Source organism: Antrostomus carolinensis, unplaced genomic scaffold (genome assembly GCF_000700745.2).
Source record: "Antrostomus carolinensis isolate BGI_N321 unplaced genomic scaffold, ASM70074v2 scaffold22366, whole genome shotgun sequence".
Lineage (NCBI taxonomy): Eukaryota > Metazoa > Chordata > Aves > Caprimulgiformes > Caprimulgidae > Antrostomus > Antrostomus carolinensis.
Window position 1 is genome coordinate 12,626 of NW_010321479.1, and position 12,055 is coordinate 24,680.

Sequence of the window (12,055 nt, forward strand, 5' to 3'; positions counted from 1 at the left end):
AGCAGTTTCTCTAGAATCGTTTCTTCTTACTGCCAGTAGCAGATTAGTTTGACTATCAAACTATAGTTTTTTATTTCTCCATCCTAAGGCATGTCCTTCATTTGTCCAGCATTTTCCATATAATTAGCACTTCAAAAAATGTATTTATAGTAAAGATGGTTTTTTAAATTTCAAATCAAAAGGTGGTTTGAAAATAAAATTAATCAGTTACCTTTTCATAGTTCAGGTGGGTTTAATTGTATATATATTCCTACAAATCTGTTGAATTTTGGGTGTAGTCTTCATAAAGCGGTGTATTAACAATCCTTCTACATACTTCTTGTTATTCTCTGTCTTGGCTGCCACTGGTTTAGTTGCCAAATACTTTTCACCTCCACCCTCATCACCATCACAGTATTCTGTTGATGCACACCGCAGTTACGCTTGTTCTTGGCTGAGAGGGAGCATCTGTTTTCTGTAACTCTCAGCATGTTGCTAACGGGTTTCCACAGACTGAGGCTGGAGCAGGTGCCTGGGAGCCAAACTGAGAGGTTACCGTTGTGCCTGCTATTTCTTTACCCTTCACAGGATGGATTGAGTAGGCAAAACTGTTCTTCCACCATTGTGTGCCACAGGCTGTTCAAAAGAGTTTTTGGCTCACTGGAGTTGTTGTTCTTAATGGGTGTTGTCTGGGGGATCAATGATTTTCTGCAGCTCATGTACTGAGGGAAGGTTTGTACTGCAAAGATGTAATTTTTCTTTTTCTGATTTTCTTCCGTAGTCTGCCATCTTCAACTTTCAGAGTCTACTGACTGTCATCTTGCTGCTCATATGTACATGTGCCTATATCAGATCCTTGGCTCCCAGCTTACTGGACAAAAATAAAACTGGGTATGTTTCATAATTCTTAAAATACACAAGCTGTTTGTTTTTAACTGCAATGTTTTACCCTTAGCATCTCCTAATGATGTGTGATAATACAAATCCGATTTTGAAAAATTTCTCTCATCTTTAAAGATAGAAATCTTTATACCTTACAGTAGCAGGCAATAAGGTATTTGCAAGCACTTATTTGCAATATTTGGTAAGAATTTATTAACTAACAAAGCCAGCTAATCCTTCTTTGTTAGTTATTTTCTAACTTGCAACGTTCTTATTAGATGATTATGAAGGATACAGACATGAGCAACAGAAATAAGGCATTTTTCTACACGTAGCTCTTGCTGTAATAATTTATTTTTTATTCTTAAGGCTGGATAGGAAAAACCCAACAGCAGAAGCTGTCTTTTTGTCTGTTTTCAAAATAGGCATTTTGGAAGTACGAGTTTGAAACTGCTTCAGCAGTAGTTTGTAACTAAAAAGAAATTCAAACTATTTTTTAAAATAAGCAACGCTATCCTTATCTGTGGTCTCTTTAAATCGTTTTCTTGTATTCTTTAGGGAATTTATTGAAAAATTTTTGAAAGGTTTACAAAACCTAACCTTTTTTTTTTGTCATTTGGCCACTATAACTTCACTTCTCACTTTTAGTCCTAAAGCATATGTTCCTAGGTGAACAGTGTTTTTCTCCTCTGTGCTCCCGTTCTCCTGGAATGTGCTTGGTGTTGCAGGGCCAATACTGATGCAAGAGAGTTCTTCTCTCCCCTGCTTGGCAGCACAATTTTATGGGCTGTGGGAGATGGGGACAGCCATGGAGCCAAGTCTGTACCTCACTTGCGCTGTTAATACTCGTTCCCATTTTGGGTTACCAGTTTTATTTGTGCTACAAAGAATGTGATTGGTTGTTGGGTGCAATCAGCAGCATGCAGAACTGTGATTTAAATGCTGTGGTTTTAAAGTAATGATTGTGCAATTTTGACCTAGAAACCACTGAGACTGTCCGTAGTATTTCAGTAATGTGTCACCTAAGGTTAATACAAAGGAGATAATATTTATAGAAGTAGGAGGTAATTCTAGCTGGTTATGTTCTAGCTGGAAAAAAACAGACAGAGTTTTGAGTGCTGGGTGTTCGATTTGTCCACTTTTTCCATTAGATCATTTGCTGTTAAAGAAAATGTTTTCTTCCCTAAGTATCTTCTGTCACTTCTGCATTTAATTTTCAGAAAAAGTGTTGAGTTTTAAGTAGACTCTTGCTACCAAGAACCACCGAGTGTTTGTCTTCCGAAAACCTGCATTAGCCTCTGGAATTGCCATTTTGTCACACAGGTTTTCTTTTAGCAATGTAAGATACCCAGAGGACACTAGCTTTTTTCCAGCTTGGAGTTCTAACATGACAATGCTTGTGTCCTTTCATACGGGGCCATGAGGTTGCCACTGACATGAGAGATTTCTTTTGATAAAAGTAAAGATGGAAAGAAAGGGTGACTTCATGAAGGGCTGAGGGGAGGTGGGGGGAATTGGAGTGTCTGCTAGTGGAAGATAACACAATAGTCAATGAGGTATACACAGTAAGAAGTAAGAATATTTATTTTACTGATTAAAATTTTAGTGCTGTTCTTGGCAAAGAGTATTTCCTTTAATCTGGAGCTACTCTGTTTATTCTTGAGGCAAATCTGTCTGGAGTACAATAGAACTCTCTTCATAAAATGTTTTCAAAGGGTGCTGACACAGTGGAGGAGTTGGGCGTTTGATCTGTAGGTTTGTATTTATATAGATGTTGGACATACTATTTTATTTTTGTTTTATATATATGTATGTAGACTACTTTGTACTGGAGAATAAAACGTTGGCCTGGAAGCAATGAAATTTGTTTCCTGAGTGGTAGATGTTTACATGGAGCTCATATGCTGTTAAACCCTTGTCCCTTTTCAGTAACATATTCCATGCTCAAATGGAAATGTCTAGACATACTGGATAAAATAAATTCTAGTGATATTTCATTTTACCACAGAGATGATTTTTACCTCATTATTCCTGCTCAAAATTAATAGCATAAAAGAGTAGCAATAAAATATTAAAGTGATAGAGAGGAGAGATGTTGATAGTTATTCACTGTATTTCTGACTGAGTGGTAACTTTGGTGAAGATATAAATCTGTTGATAGTAAGTAAAGAAAGATGTTTCTGTTGGTTGAGAGACTGTGTTGCAAAGTGATGTCACCCATCCTCCTAACACTGTATTTCATGCTGTTGACTTCTGCCAAAATGTGTCGTTTTCCTACCAAGCCAAACAGAACTTTAAACCTTCGTTTTCCCTGACGCATCTTGAGTGTTTCCATGTGCTTTGTCCTAAGCAACAGCATTTAAGGTTGGGAAAGCAAGTGGAGATTTACTGTCTCATGCTAACGAGAGGAGAATGCATACCACAACATAATTCTCTCCTCCCTGATAACCAGAAAGATATGTTTAGCTTATATGCAGCAGAGATTTCCTTTGACTTGCCATAAGCCTTGCAGTGGGGTATCTCTCACACTCCCTCCTGCAGTGGCAGTGGGCTTGTCCTGGTAAACACATGGCAGCTGCATTTTGTAGCATTCCCTGTCTAGCAGCCACATCGAACACCCCACTTAACCCTTTCTCATATTACTAGGTTCCATTATTGGGGTTTTTTTTTGTTCTCCAGATAACCAACACCACTTTCATGATCAGGGCTTTTAACATTAAGGCTGAAAGCCAGGAATATGTAGCAGTGCGTGCACGTTTGACTTGTGGCTGCCAGAAAACAGCAGGTAATGCAAGCCAGGCTGACACGTTTCACCTGCATCCAAACCAGGGTGAAGGTTAACATGAAGGGGAGAATAAGGAACAGCGCAGTTAACTTTGAGCAGTTGCTTCAGGAGGAGTTATTTTGGAGCAGATTCATTCAAGGCAGCATCGTTTCTGTAACGGTCAAACAGGTTTCGACTTGAAGAGGTGCGTGTTATGGACCTGGGATGAAAAGTAATGAAAAGATTCAGGAGACTAGGAGGCCTGTGCAAGCTTTTCTTCCAGTCTGAGCTCCCCAGTTCATCCGGAGGCTGTGATTATAGCTGTTTAGAAGATCCAGATTTGAGTTTGCTTTTGCTCAGCAGCAAACTATGTGGCACTGAGCTGTTCCAGTAGCAGCACAAGCCTTTTAAATAGGTGCTGTTGTCATCTGTTGGAAGGCTTGTCAATCCTTGTGTCAGTGGTGACTTAAAGTATGTAAATTGCTCACTGCAGGAAGGATAGCTGCTGAAACCCATATTCTAACTGTTTTGTACTTCCCACATCAGAAAGGAAAATTCATAGAATCATAGAATGGTTTGGATTGGAAGGGACCTTAAAGCTCACCCAGTTCCAACCCCCCTGCCATCAGCAGGGACACCTTCCACTAGACCAGGTTGCTCAAAGCCTCATCCAGCCTGGCCTTCAACACTTCCAGGGAGGAGCAGCCACAGCTTCTCTGAGCAACCTGTTCCAGTGTCTGACCACCCTCACAGTGAAGAACTTCTTCCTAATATCTCATCTAAACCTCCCCTCTTTCAGTTTAAAGCCATTTCCCCTTGTTCTGTCATTAACTGCCCTTATGAAAAGTCCTTCCCCAGCTTTCTTGTAGCCCCTTCAGGTACTGGGAGGCCGCTATAAGATCTCCCCGGAGCCTTCTCTTCTCCAGGCTGAACAGCCCCGACTCTTTCAGCCTGCCTTCATAGGAGAGGTGCTCATATTTTCACCCTGAAGGGGGTTTTCCAGGACTAGGTACAATGTACAGTACTTCAAGTATAAGTGCATTGTTACCCATGGTCGAAAAAATAGAAAGTGCAGAAATACCTTTGCTGAGATTGTGAGGCAAATTTAACAGATTTACAGACTGTTTGAAGGAATTGATATTCTTTTACCCAGGTAAGATTCTTCAAATACACATATGAAAAGGACTATTATGTTTTATTTCTTTGAGTTCCTGGGCAAATATTTGAGAGATGGCAACATGAGATGCTTGGCTGTGGAAGTTTTTGTGTTGGTTTTGCAGCTTGCAATCTGTAAATCTTCATTTTACAGAAAGTAACTACAGTGTCAATTGTTAAGCACCATCCACACAGTGCTATGGGGCTATCTATTTTACTTTATAGGATTTAACACATGAATGCCTCTCTACCTGCATGCATCTTCAAAAAGTACATAGATGTCTTCAGATTGTTTTACTGTGTGACCTCTTAGCCTGGAAAAGTGTGATGGTCTCCGTGCAGCATTTATTACTTCTGCTTATGGAGCTAAATGAAAGCAGTAAAAATGAGCTTTGACTATACAGAAATACTTATGGCTTGAAGTAAAACGATGTAAAGCACAAATGAAAAAGCCTGTTTTCTAAAAATGAAAATTGCTCGAATGCTGTTTGCAATAAATTGGTCATCAGGTGGTACATCGGTCAAAAAACATTTCACTTTGAATTTTAAAACCTCAGTCACTTGCTGTCTCTTGGACCACTCGGTTCTCACCTGCCCCACACTAGACCTTTGTTTCAGAAATAAAAGAAAGAGGGATTGATGCTGAAGTGAATTAAGACCATAAAATAGGAAGTAGCACAGACATTTTTTAAGAAGTACAGGATACGTTGACTGCGGGACTACGCAGGAGCAAGTGGCCCAAAACTACCTGTCTGCATTTAAGCAGGAAAAAAATAGGAAATTGCTAGAGTCCGAGAAAGGGGGAAAACAGATAATGAAACCATTGTGGGTATGGGTTCAGAGCACTGTGTAAAAGCACTTGGAGAACTGCCATCACAGCAGGTAGTAGATACAACCCCACAAATAATGTAGACTGAAGTTGATAAATATATCAGGAGAAGGAGGAAAAATAATTAAGGTTGTTCAGTCCATAAATCTGTAAATAGACAATATAGCTGAATCCAGATGTTTTTACTGAATTGCAACCTTCCTGTAGACAAGCTTTCAACACAACTTTGACCAACGTTTAAAAGGCTGAAATCTGGCTTCTAGTTTAGGATGCTTCAGTATTTCTTCCCCTCTTCCTCCTCAGCAGTCCCTGCTGTTGTTCCTCTTGAGCAGTCAGTATGAAATTATTTTAGTTACACAGAGAAATCATAAATTTATGGCATACATGGTTGTACATCCTTTGGATGTGTTCTGAACAGTTGAATCCCGCTTTCCTCCTTTGTTATTTTATTTGTGAGATTTAACATCCTGGGCAAGTGGCGTTAGAGAGACGTGAGCAAGGTAAACCTTGGTAAAAGCGTAAAAACAAACCTGAAGAATTGTTTTGTTATTTATTTCAATGCAAGTACTCCATATCAGATTACACCTATGAGTGTGCTCTGCTAGAAAAGGCGTTTTTATTTACTTCTGCTGAGGGAAATACAAAAGGGAGACTATTAAGCATTAAATTTAAATTACTCAGGTTTATAATCTCTCATACCTGCAGGAAAACTTGCTTCAGAAGCTTAACGTAAAAGGATTCCCGTATACAATGACATGGAGGCCTCTTGGTATTTCCTACCAGTATTTTCCTAGTTCTGTTTGTTTGGTTTTTTTCTTTACATAATTTTCTCTCTGGGTTACTCTAATGTAGAATGTAGAAATTCTGGTGAAATCTTTAGATTTGGAACACAGTCTGAGTAAATGCATCTTTGTTTTTCTTACATGCAAAAAACCTTGCTAGACTTAGAAAGAACTTTGCCACTTAGTTCATAGACTGTACTCCTCTGTGCAGGTATCTGCTCTTTTCTGATGTTGAGAATATTCTCAGGTTGACAAGCTGGTTTATTTTGATTGTTTTGGCACAGAGGAAATAAAATCAGTTGATTTCAATTATTTCATTAAACCAAGAGACTAATGAATTTATTTTATCTTCGCAGGCTATTGGGAATATTCTGGAAATGCGCCAGGATTGGTAATTTTTTTTTTTTTTATTTGAAATCTTTAAGACCAGTGCTTTATCTAGAGTATACATTATTTGTTAAGATAATATTTCCATGTAGCAATGAAACCCATACTCATACGCTAACTTAAAAAATGCAGGTTTCACCTCCATGAAATATAAAGGGTGGGGGTGCAGGGTATGACTGTCTTAGTCTGTATTTTCTAATTCATATATGTCATGTTATATTGGCACAAACCTTTTGCATTTTTACTATGTGAAATTACCGAGGACATACTTCTTATTAACATACAAAGAAATCAATTATTCCTTATAAACTGCTGTCTATTTGAAATTCTAATGGACTACTGACAAAAGCCAGATATTTGCCTTATAGTAATAAACCAACATGGAATTCATAATGCAGAAAGGTTCTGTTTGATCACAAATGTCTTTTTCCTCTCCTTTCTTTAGTTAGCTTTTGTGCACTTTTAAATTATGCAAATCTGTTGGTGTCAAATAGCATCTACATGGAGGCTGATCAGCTCTATCTGATTTTAGACATTTTCCCATTACACTGATATTTATATTTAATTTAATCCTTACTCTGAATTTATTTTGAGAAGGAAATGGGAATATGCAACAGGAGTTCAATCTTGGCATTAAGGTATATCCAAGATTTTTTTTTTTTTTTAATTATAAATCCATCACAGTGTTCTTCAAATTGCATTTTTAATGCAGAGCAGAAACATTGAATTTGTAATTCTAGATCTTCCTACTCATCATTGAACCTAAAGGAAAAATACATGGTTCCCTTTTCTGCATTCTCAGGCTTTGAAAGGAGCATGACATACATTTTTCAGTATGTCAAAAAGCATTGATGCAAAAACCATTTTTTTGTGAAGACCTGTTGTTAAAATGATTGCAGGTATTGTCCCATTTAGATAATAGACGTATCAGAACCAATTTTAGTATTGTAATTGAAAGATACTGGCAAGGTGGCAGCTGTCAGAAGTGAATTTTGCGCTAAACCAGCTAAAACAAACCTAAAAATTCAGCTGCATTAAGGTTTGTTCAAGATTGAAGAGAACACCTTACCTTACCGTCTTCTTTTTAGTCAATTAAATGCAAGTGTATTTCTTCTAATAGCTATGTGCAGGAAACAGTTTAAAAAACTATTTAAAAGAATACAGACAGGGTTTTATGAGGACCTTGACAACTTGATAAGGTTAAGAACTGCAGTTCATCTGGAACATAGTCTTGCTTTCCCATCATGTAGTAACGTTAACATACGTACTCCTGTGCCCCATACTGAGCTGCTTCCTTTTCTCTTTTTCATATAAAACACTAATTTCTTTTTAACTTACATCTACAGTGGTCCAGGGGCTTTGAAGATGATTCCTGTCATTTTATTTGTGTTAATCACAAAGGCATGTAGAAAGTGTAGGCTTTTAAAAATGAAAATACCTACTGACTTCCTTTACATTTAACTTGCACAGTGTTTAAACAACCTTTTCACATGTGCATAAGATTTTAATAACCATCAAGTGGTTACATATTTACAAAGTTGTGCAAAATGATGTTTAATGCTGCCACATGGTGATTTCTCTTTTAAGAAAATTAAGAGCAGGAAAGTGTAACCCATATGAAAATTGTAATACTCCTAACTGTAGGAGGTGGACTTCCTCAAAAATTTATTTTGAACAGATGTGAAACTGCAGACATTAATTCATTCAGTTATTTGAAGTTTAATTAAATATATGCCAGATCATGACAACATCTCATAATGTCATTGTGGCAGGCACTCCTGTTTATGGGAGGTGTCACTACAAGTATTTTATTTTTATTTTGCTATGGAAAGTTTGTTTCTCCTGTATTTGAAGGTGCTGCTGGTAAAACAGACTTCTTTTCTCTTTTTTTTTTTTTTTCCTGAGGATTACACTGTAATGCTAGACTCGGGAGACTTGTCAGGTTTTTTTTCTTTAATGTTTCTCTGAAAACAGCATCTCAGAAAACATGGTTTATAGTAAGACAAAAGACCTCGCACGGCAAAAGGAAATTGAACTTTGTTTAAAGCAAACAGCTCCACCTCTGTCTTTATGCTTCTGAATGCATAAAAATGGGAATCTTCCCACTTTAAAGCATCATTGCTGTGTTAGCACTTCCTGACACTTTTGTAGACTGGAAGTACCATCCAGCACAGGGGACTCCCCGCTCTCCAAAGAGAAGCCAGTGGTTTCATGAAGAGTAATTCTTAAGTAGAAGGGTGAAAACACCTGGCTATTTAAATAAAGTGCCCATGTAAATCATCATCAGTCTGATTAACATTCCTAATATTCCCCTGATTGTGTTACAGTTCCCTAGGTAAGATTCATTGTTTTTCATAGTGAACAAGAGACCCCTGTAACACTTTGTTCTGGAGCAGGTAGGTAGGAATAGAACTTCCTCAATTTACTAACATATATCTGTTAATGAAGTAAACTTAATTTTCATCTATGGTCTGCCCTGGAAAACTGTAACACTAATTTGAAAGACTCAGAAATAAACATTGTCTGTGCAACTTCTGTAATCTGTTGACCATTTTTATCACTAACCTGAAAATCTGTGGACCAGACCCTCTCCACATGCTAACAATGTTATGTCTCTCTAGCAAAGAAAAAGGATAGGCATCTGGCCATGTCTGGGATGCTGTGAACTCCCCAGCCAGTTAACTGGCTCCCATATGATACCATACGTAGAAGATGCATGGTGCATATAGCAGCTGTCACAGCTAGACAGCATCGAGGTACACCTCTTCTCAGCTGACACCAAACCGCTTTTGAGCAGAGAGAGCCCTTAGCCAGAACTGGGAACAGAACCAGTAAAAGAGTTGGTGTCTTGATCACCTTTCTGATCCCTGCCTCCTGACTCTCTTTGGCACTAAGAGATAGCTGCAATATATTCTTTTTTCTAAAAAAAAAAAAAAAAAAAAAAAGTTTTCCTGGAAAATGCATCTCAGAAAAAAACCTTTATAGTGGGATAGAAGTCCTTGTATTGACCTTTGCTTAAAGCAAACACCTCCAGCTCTGTCTTTACGTAGCAATATATCCTACCCTACATCTTAGTTCCCACGCCCATGCACGTTCTTCCTCAGCACACAACTGTAGTTGTAATAGCATTTCTCCAGCTAGAAATGTTGAATATTAATTTGCATGCTTGAATATTTGTTTGTTTTGGTTTTGCTTTTTTTTAATCTCCTCCCCAGGTGAAAGGAAGAGCCCCTACGTGGCTGTGTGCTGTGTCGTGATGGCTTTCAGCATTCTGTTTGTACAGTAGCAACTACAGAGTGTCGCCTGTGTCCTGCTACCAAAAGCAGAGGGTAGAAGGAATTCTGCCAGGAAAAGATGGGAAAGCATCATCAAATCTCTCGCACGTTGGATAACCTGTCTCTTAGTGGACACCCCCCCGTCTCCTGCAAACGGACCATCATGTACAGTATTAGTGATCATAATGTAACTAATTCCAGATGACATGTACTTATTACAATCACTCCTGATGTAACTCTTGAAAGGATGTCTGTTGTATATCTTAGTTTCAGGGGATTTTTTTTTTTTACACCATGCAGTTGAAAAGGCTTTTTAATTTTTTGTTTGATAGACCTATTTAATTAAACTTAAAAACGATAAATCTAGCAGTACCAATAAGACCACTCTTAAAAGAATAAAGAACATTGTGACTCTAGGATATGTTTACAAAAGCTTTTTCAGTCCTTACTGTCTGAACAATTCCTGTCATTTTGTGATATCTCTACTCACATATTAAAAATACAACCTCTCGCCTAAGTTGCTTTCAGCTTTTGTTTTCTAAACTTGTAATTGCTTGTATAATCTATCAATATTTTGATTTTTAACGTAAGGTATTAATAAAGGCAGGGACCATAATTGTAGTGATGTCAGACTAGCTGCTGAGAAGGCACAAGGGTGGGAATTGAGAACCTGGACTATAGATCTAGGTCTCAGGTAAATCAATGCCCAGTGTTTTCCAGTATTGTGACAAAAAGATCCTACAGGCTCTGCCGCTGTCGTTGCATGCAATACAAGGTTTCTGCATCAGATAAGTGAACAGTTAGCTTCTTAGGAGTCTGCAGATAAGAAAGTTGCATGTCCTAGTGTTCTAAAGGTTAAAGAAAACAACCAAATTAGATTATATTAATGATTAACAAAGATTAGATTACCTTTATTAATACCTGCCATTATCATTTATCCTATAATTTTGCAAACTTTCAGTAATCTAGTAATTTATTTTAATAATACCTGACAGACGTGTTTACACCGGACAACTATAGGCTTCCTATTGGCTGTGTTTGAGAGAGTTGTCTGTCAGCTGTATTGTTTTTCTGAAAAAGTGTGTGATCAGAATGAGCTAAGCTGGCAATAAAACACACTGAAAGGTATGCAACTGTTGTCACTCTTGTTTGAAAAACTAGTTTCACAGATCTGAATTACGCTGCCTTTAGGAGAAAAAAGGAACTATTAGTTATTACATTTGTATTATCTCACATACACCTGCATATCTAAATCACCATCAGAAGTACTCATCCAAAACTCTTTTCTCATCCGGAGCCAGGAAAAATAGATTTCTCCAATTAAGGCCAAATAAATACCCTTGGCTGTGAACCAGGCAGGTTCAGAGAAGTACAAAGCTGTGTGATGATGACCATACTGTGCACACATTCAGGCCTTAGACTGTGCAGATCTGGAGAGAGGCAAAATCTATTTCTGTAACTTTAAATGTGGATACTGCTCCGAATATAGCATCAAAGCAACTGATTTCTGGATTTCAAAGGTGCCATTCCTAAACTGTCGGGAGGGAAATTCCTAAGGAGTCTTGGTTTTTGACTGTCGGGTGTATACATGTTCAAAATATGCAAAGAATCATCTGATAACTTTTTATATTAAGCAATTTCATTCTAGCTTTTAATATTGATAGGACTTTATTATACATAATGGTGTTTGTATGATATTCACGCATTTGCAATTCATCTGAAGCTATCCTAGTTACCAGATCAATTTGTAATCATCTTTTATGTTTAGCTGTGACTAGGAATACCAGCAGAACAACCCAAGGAATTTTTTTAATTCTGAGAAGCAAAAAATGGTTGATATTAAGGCTTTGTATTGTAAAAGCCTTTCCTGTTCACAGAATTTTATCATTGAAGTTCAGACGAACAGGCCTCTTCCTAATTGTCATGTGTTGTTTGAACTTGGAAATTATTTCTTATACAGCAGTTCTTAATTTTGTCCTCAATGCAGGTAGTTGTTGGATAC

At 37.6% G+C, this 12,055-nt stretch overlaps 1 protein-coding gene across 1 annotated transcript; it reads left to right on the plus strand.

Annotated features, from left to right (window-relative positions):
- Nucleotides 1-760: 760 nt before the first annotated feature.
- Nucleotides 761-10,064, plus strand: LOC104526497 (protein kish-A; the record flags this gene model as incomplete). Its single annotated transcript, XM_010169957.1, has 3 exons — nt 761-870; nt 6,748-6,782; nt 9,994-10,064. Coding segments are annotated over 3 exons (216 nt in total), but the record flags the coding sequence as incomplete, so codon positions are not given.
- Between the last annotated feature and the right edge of the window lie 1,991 nt (nt 10,065-12,055).